Genomic DNA, 8,118 nt, shown 5'->3' with positions numbered 1-8,118 from the left:
ATATTTGCATCCGCGACCCCTTCGAGGCTGTCCACCGAGAGATACCCCTTCGTTCCACCTAACAGCCGTTCCGCAACCATTTCGTTGATACGCCGAACACTTGCATTTGTGGGGGCTAGTTTGGCTCGCTCAACGAAGTATTTATCGGGTAAATTCTCAGTATCAATGCCCGGATACACCGCATCTATGAGTGCACTGACGTTGCGGACGCGTCGGTCTTCTTCAACTTCGTCCATATCTCGCTCGTGTTCTTCATCCACCGGAGAGAGTAACCTGAAACTTGGGGAAGGCCCCATACCCACGTCTTCTTCATCAGAGGTAATTTGTTGTAACCGTCGTTCTGGAATGATACACATGTCGAGTGGAAGGCATACGTCGCCATCACCGATCTCATGGCTGACCGGATAATGTCCCCAATTTGAAGTAAAACTCCAGAGAATTCCGCTAGCTCAGCCGCACTGGCCGCGTCTGGGGCGGTGCGGACACGCATGTTCTCGGTCAGCCGCACTTGACGCAAATACTCCCATAGCGAGGAAGACTTAAAAAAGCTTGAATTGTCTCCGCACGCGTAGCATCCTTTCGTACAGGTAGAATTGGACGGTGATCACCGCTGAACATCATTACCTTTCCGCCGAACGACTCCACCTTGTTCTTCATAATATCTCGAAGCGACCAGTAAACAGCCTCAAAGCAAGCTTGGTTCAGCATCGGCGCTTCGTCCCAATTGATCAAGCTCGCGCTACAGATCAATTCGGCCTTCTGGATCTGCCATGAAAGGCTGCACGTCGACGTCTCTGTAAGCATGAGGGGAATCCGAAACGTCGAATGCGCGGTATGACCGCCAGTTAACAGCGTAGCTGCGATCCCACTCGATGCAACCGCGACGGCAACCTTACGTTGCATCCGAACGTGAGCGAAAATTTGCTCGAGTAGAAACGTCTTTCCTGCTCCACCCGGACCATCGAAAAAGAATAGATTCTCCCCTCCAACCGGCCTGCTCACAGCAGCAAGAACTTGGTCAAATATATTTCTCTGGTTGCTGTTCAAGTGGTCCGCCTGCTCCGCAACATGCTCCAGCTTGTTTTGGGGAAGGCGTCGATCTCTTGCTGGACAACATCAACCGACGCTGTATTCGGGTCGTCTACTTGAGCAGATACATCGTCGTAATCGGCTAGCAGAGGAAGGTCGTAGATGTCAAGGGATTTTTGGTTTGAAGCCAAGTAATCAGCAAATGCCTTGTACTCCGCCATTCGAAGACGCGCCTCATCTTCGCGTACATTATGCAGGTCTGTGTCTCTTTCCTCAATGCTTCGTGCATAATCCTCTGACATTTCCTTCTTGAACATGTCCCATAGATCTTTGGCATTACCAGACATCGAGTAAACCAAAATGATGCCGAAGCGTTGGCGTAGCTGGTACGGCATCTTGACCTCGGCGGATTCGCGTAAGCAATGTATCCACTCGTCGTCATTTTCCAAATACCCAAGCGTCAACGTTGCTTGCTGATATGTAGGATGCTCAGTACTATCAGCCGTTCGAAGATCCGCTAAGGTCTTAGGCGAGCGTCGGTTACACAGAAGAAGCCACAAGTAGAAGCGTTCCGGGTCCTGCGGAGAAACGTATATTAAGCGTCCCAGAGGCAACGTACTTCTTTTATCGTGTGTTCCGTCCACCTGTACTTCCGCGGCACATCCTTGTACAGTAGATTAGCCGCAGCTTCTGGATTGCACGCGCAAAGCTTGAAAAACTCCGTCAGCATTGATCTGTTCCCGCGGTTAATCGATTTGTGGAGCTGGGGGTGGGGGGGGGGGGGCTTGGTCCCGATAAGCAATCATGCTCAATCCTTCCAAATGGATAGGTAGCTTCACAACAAAATGTGTTGATTCTTGTGTTGGATGCTCGAATAGTCGCATGCAAGCTTCTACCGGAGAAATATACCTCCAGCCGATACTGAAGAATTTCGTTCGCCCGAATCTCTTCGCCTCCAATAGTAATCGTCGTCATGTCCGAGCCCTTGTAGACGTACTTGTAGAGGCCTTGGTCGTGACACAAACCTCGACGTTGATGTGGCAGCTGTACTTCTGCGACAGGATCGGATTGTACGGGACCACCCATTTATTGATGGTCACGTTGTCCCATACGTTTCCCTTATGGCACAAAATTTCATCCCGACGGCGACCACGCTTGTATGTGGGGTGTTTGTCGGGGGTCATCACCGTTTCGCTCGCGAGCGCCTTTGGAAACTTCTTGGAACACCTTCCGTTCTTCGTACACGGGCATTTTGGGCTCTGTTGACCACAGGGTCCATGCAGCATATTGGAAGTCACCGTATCATACAGCTCGGGGTACTTCTCTTTATCCGGGAGCTCCGCGGACGCCAGCTTATCGACGTCCCCATAGTAGTGGATTCGTCCTTCGGACGTAGGATAAGCAGTATGTGCGCTTATGGAAGACCACGCTTCTAATATTCCACGACATGGACTCGAGCGGCTTGAATCCCCAGCATGCCCTCATCGAGATCCTTGTTAAGAGCTTTTAGTTTCTCCATGAACACGCGATCCACATTGTCCGGTCGGTCGGATGCCTTCTCCCCATGGCGTAAGTTTTCCTTGATCTCAGACCAGTTCGGGTTGCATGTCATCGTAATGAACAGGTTCGGGGCGCCTGTTTGACGGACGATAGCCATGGTATCCAAGAAGCGGTGGTACATGTAGCGAGGACCACCTATAAACTTCGAGGATATGATGATCTTGCATCCAAGCTCACCCGCATCTGGGTCCGCCGACTCCTGCTCCGTATATTCCCACGCCGAGTCCTACGTATGGCTGCCTCGTCGTCAGCTGCTATTCTGTGGATTTCAACGGACTCGCCACGCAACGCGTCCATAAGTCCCTGGAGGGTTTCCAATTGATAGTGAGTTGGTTCTTTTTTATGAAGCGCAGGCGTTTTGTTCGCATTGGCACATTGGTCAACGCAGTATGCCGCGTTAGTCGTCCACCGCACAGGATCAGAGAATTACTAACCGTCCGGTCGTAAAGCAGATACGCCTCATATTCCCGAATGGACATTGTTTGCGGGTCACTGTGGCGATCGACGGGATTATTAACGTACGGGATATCGTAAGTCCAGCCATTCTCCTCAAACGGAAAGAGTATAGGGTACTGCAGCGGGTCGTAGGTAACGCTCGTCTCAGAGATGCGCTTGAAACCTTCTGTCGTTTGTAGGATAATATCCCGATGCTCCGCTGAGTTTGTGTCGATCACAACGGCCGCCACCCCTGAAGCAGTTGGGGTGTTATGCGTACCCGGATTCGCTGTTGCCTCAGTCCTGTTGAGTGGTTGCCCAGGTCTCTTTGATACCGCCCTTCAGGTCAAGTCAGCAGTATGCACAGGGTGTCCAAAAACAACCCAGTCCCTTACGGGACTCACACAGCTCCGAAAATTCTCTAAAACTGTTTATTCTGATGCTATGTTATGTAAGTATACAGGTGCGGGGCTCACTCATGCTCTTAAAGTGTTTTTTTTTGTCTTGATATCTTGCTGTCCTTGTACTTGGTCTTGGGCTCCGTGCTCTTGTGAGACGGACTTATACATTCCTTTCCGCCCCGCCAGAAGAGCTCTCGCAAAATGTGTTTTGATGTGGGTGCTCACACGTTAAGAGCACCTCTCAATTGCGGGACCGTAAAGACTCTTCCGCATGTGGCTGCAACTTCGGTTTGAGCACGCGTCACCCGCTTTTGGAGCGTGGGCACTCGCGGTGGGTCTAGGACCATATGCGCATGCATGGTTGAAGACCCCCCGTCACACTTACCCCAGCCTGATTGCTATCGCTACCAACCCCCATACAACTGTGGAGTCTCGGGGCAAGCCTCAGACTGTATCCTGAGAGGTCTCTCTTGAATATATAGTAGGGCAGGGAGCCCCACGCCCGTAAAAACATCTAAAACTACCCTGCTGCTATTATACAGCCGGCGCACTTTGTCCTCGCCGCGCCGTCGCTAGGAAACCAATTTTGTGTTTTGAATGAAAATAAGTCAGGAAAATATCGCCCAATCAGGCGTGAGTTAATTGTACGGCGTTTTTGCTATTTTGGTAATTTTTGCATAGTTAGGTCGAGTCAGAAAGATAGGCGCGGTCGGTAGGATGGGAGAATTCTGTATTAAATATGCCAGGTGTAGCCATATGAAAAGGTAGGAAAAGGCGTCAAGAAAGGAAAACGACGGATCGATTTACAGACAGACGGACCGACTAGAAGGTTAGAAGCGGGGCAAAGGTGGCAGGAAATGCCCTCCTATACATTTTTACCCATCACTAGATCTCAAACCCAGTTGATAAGCTCTTATCGTTATAACAGCCACAGTTAAATGTGTGCTGTGCTATCGTAATATAAAAAGAAGAATTGCGAGGGCAAATTCAATTCAAGCAGAATGAGGAATTTCCGATGTTAGTCCGCTTTTGGCAATTGAGCACCATACAACTTAAGCCAGAGCCAGAACCCGTATACAGCTAATGCATTTGTAATACTGACCCTCGTTTCCTACAGGTGCAGCTTTGATGGCTCTCAGTGACCAAGCCGTGTCTCATCACTGTCGTTGGAGCTGCTCTCACTGTGATGGCACATTGATAGTGGCTCTTCCAGCTCGTGGCGAACACGGAACATGCTCCGGAGGCGCTGGTCTCGACGACTACGGTAGCGCTTTTGAGAAGTCTTGCGCTTAGAGGCCATCTCTTCACCAATCGATAGTAAGCGGCCAATATAGTCGCGGTAAGAGTCGAAATCCCCAACCCCAAGCAGATTTAAGTGCACATGGATGTTTGTGAGAGCGACGCACGTCTTAAACAAGGTGTCGCATCTGGATTCAGCCCCGCGATACTTGTTAGGGCACACAGACCAGAGGGTAGTTAGACGACCAAAGCAAATTTCCACAAGAACGGATCGTGTGCGATTTTGTCGCTCTCCTCGATCGAAAGCGTCTCACCTGGCTGTTTTTTGTGCGGGGTTACGGCACGGAAATGCAATAACAGTCCCTGGTATCCCTTCTCGGTGGGTAACGCCCACTCATTGGGGTACTTGGCCACGAGAGGACCCGCGTCGTGTAGACGCTTCTCCACTTCGGACTTCTGTGTGTTCTGGGAGTGGAAGCACTGATTTTTGCGGAATAGCTTGATATCCGACACATGCCCCGAGTAATGCTTGGTGCAGTTGATTGCTTTGCCCGTCGGCAACACGGAAACTTCTACTTTGTAGCCATGCAGCTTGTGTTTTCTGCTGTAATAGATGCTGCGACCTTCACAGAGGCCGTACGGGATATTGGCCTGCTGGAAGGTCACGTCCGTCGCGTACCGCGCGCAAGGAACATTTGAAAACGTGTTCCCAGTGACTAGCTGGCGCATGCAGCACTTTGCATTGACGTCGCCGACGAAGTGCTCGTACAAGAACGGCGAGATCATCTCGGTAAACTTCACTATCAGTTTTTGGAATGTGGGCGGAATAATTTGAAATACGCTGGCGAAAACATCCCACTTGCCACAGTGTTTTAGTGCAGTTAACATCATGAACAGGGTGTCTTTTCCGCCGTGCTTGCACTTCTTGCCGCAACCGACATTTCAATGAAGCATAACGAACTCCCCCATTACCCGCCAGAGCCTGTTGACCCCTTCTTCTGAGAAGTTTGTCGTTTGCATGATGGTCTCTCTCCTGTCAGCACGAACCGATCGAGCACGGGCGACATTGAGTCTCCGGGGTCGTTGTCGTGGTTGGCTGCATCACGTGCACACCTTGCACGTTTAGATTGGCGGGCTTCGTCGAGTTGGGTCAGCCGAGCAACGCCATGCTCGACTACTTCTTCCGTCAGCTCGCGGGTACGCTTTGAGCTCGAGCGCTGGGCATCTTGTGAGATGGTAGATTGATAAATGAGCTTCCAAGAAGCACATGTACAGAAAAGCTGCGTGCGTTAGATGAATGGCTCACAATCTGAATCTGTATGGAGCTTAAGCGAGCTTGAAAGCGCTGTAAATGGAGTGGATGTAGGCGATGGCGCCAAAATGACAGCGCATTGGCGCCAAATGAGTGGCAGAAGAGTTCAGTTTTATAAATAGATCATGACGTACTGAGAAGCTACAAATGTACTCAGCGCTTTCCAAATCTGAAGTTTTTTTTCGATATATTATCTTTCTACTATGTAGATCAATCCGACGATTCGGTCAAGCTTGCGTCGCCTTGGCTAGCTCTCTGATGGTTTGCTGCTTCATTGATGAAGTACCGTAGCTATGCATCTGGAAAAGAGGTCAGTCTTTGACAATTGTCGTGCGCCTTTCTCTATAATACTTAGATTCTGTTTGTGCACCGACCAACTCGGTTTAAGGTCTAGTAGACCTAACTCTTTTCCTTCAATAGATCTTTTACCCTACATGTTGTTTCATGTAAATTTTCTCAAATACATTTTCAAACCATTTCCAACCATTTCCATTATTAATTTACTAAATTAATATTTTTTCTTTATTACCTATCCCAACTTTACTTCTTTTCAACTCTATCATTCACTTCCATATTTATTTGTTTAATATTTTTTATAATGTTCATACATTCTATCTTTTTATACATCCGTCTTCTTCCATAACATAAAATCTCCGACCTCCGACAACCTCCGACCGTAACATAAAACGTGGTTTAAACAAAAATACTACATGTACTTGCTAAAATGTGTGCATTTATTTTTTAAAATTGCACTTTTCCTTTAAGTTAGGGAGAAAGAGGGAGAGATCGTTCGAACGGCGAGCGAGTGGAGTGGCGGCAATGGTGGCGACGGCGGCGAGCTAGAGTGGAAGAGGCGTGAGGGAGCAGAGTGAATGAGGTGGTGAGCAAGGGTGGCGACGTCCGCGAAAGGGCGGCGTGCGGGTGGCGGACACATGCAGCAACGGTAACAGCGGGGCGGCGGCAGCGGGTGGATGATGTGGAGAGCCGGGAAGGTGAGGAAGGCACTGCTGGCGATGGTCGAGCTCGACGTGGACGGCGCGTTGTTTGACAGCGCTGCCGTGTGGTCGGCGTTCTGGTCCGTGGACGCGGAAAGTCACGGACGCGCCATTGAGCGGGCCGATGTTCGACATGCGTGAGGGCCAACGTGCAGGTGTGCTGGCAGTAGCGTAGCGAGTGAGATATGGCGCTGATGGTCCGGATTACGGATCTGCAGCACAGTGGGGTTGTTCGGGTGTATTCGTGGTGGCGTATGGAACGCGGTGGAGCGGTTGGATGTGGTGCGCCAGCCGGATATCTCGTGGCGGTGTCGCGACCTGGACCTGGCCGTGGGGTTGCACACGATGGTCTAAGTGAACGGAACGGGTTCGATGCAGGTGATGTCGCTGCTTCTACTGCGCGTCTGCACCTCGCTAGTATTGCTGAGCTGCCCGCACAGATCGTGATCGTGGCTGCGACGGAGACCGACGCTATTAAAGAGTAGATGGTTTAGTATGGCAAGTGAGCTCAAAAAGGTAAATTGTGAAGTGTCATTCAGAGTTAGTCGGTCAGTCCATTTGCATCGCTATCACTACAACACCTCTCGCCAAACTCGATGCCCTTGAGTCGCTGCCTCTTCCCTTCCAGCACGTGCCTCTGTCCATTGTTGTCCTGTCGGCGCGTGCCTCTCGGTCTCTGCTGTCTTGTTGCTCGGCTGTTGCTTGGCCGTGTGGGCCGAGAGCACGCGCGCTAGCAACAGACCAACTCGAGGCTCACGTTCCTTCCCGCCGCTGTCGATTGGAGACTGGGATTTGCGCTGCAGGGGCGGCTGGGATGGATGTCGCTGTTGGGACGGGGTGACAGGTGTGACTTGTGACGCGGTGACTTGTGACTTGTTTTTGCCGCTGTGTCATCTGGTACAGGTGCTGCATGCACTACACTGCCCCCAAGATGACCACGGTAAATGTAAAAACTGGAAAACTTGAAAAAATGTCAGAAAACTGGAAAATCTGAAAGACGTAAAGTAGCCATATCGCTATGACTTGTGAAAAATGTGACATGTGACAGGGCCAGGTTGAAATTGATGGTTACAGCATCGCTGTCAACTCAGGAATGTTCACCGATTCAACATACGTTGTCACCAGGACTGGAACGTCTGCATACATT

The 8,118-nt window shown here is 50.4% G+C and overlaps 1 protein-coding gene across 1 annotated transcript; it reads left to right on the top strand.

Moving 5' to 3' along the window:
- Window positions 1-6,989: 6,989 nt before the first annotated feature.
- Window positions 6,990-7,325, top strand: PITG_12021 (uncharacterized protein; the record flags this gene model as incomplete). Its single annotated transcript, XM_002901418.1, has 2 exons — window positions 6,990-7,108; window positions 7,190-7,325. 2 exons carry the CDS (start codon window positions 6,990-6,992, stop codon window positions 7,323-7,325), a joined length of 255 nt encoding a protein of 84 aa, XP_002901464.1.
- Window positions 7,326-8,118: the final 793 nt, after the last annotated feature.

This window comes from Phytophthora infestans, genomic scaffold, assembly GCF_000142945.1.
Source record: "Phytophthora infestans T30-4 supercont1.21 genomic scaffold, whole genome shotgun sequence".
NCBI classification, from domain to species: Eukaryota; Oomycota; class Peronosporomycetes; order Peronosporales; family Peronosporaceae; genus Phytophthora; species Phytophthora infestans.
This window is presented reverse-complemented; position numbering and strand designations above follow the sequence as displayed.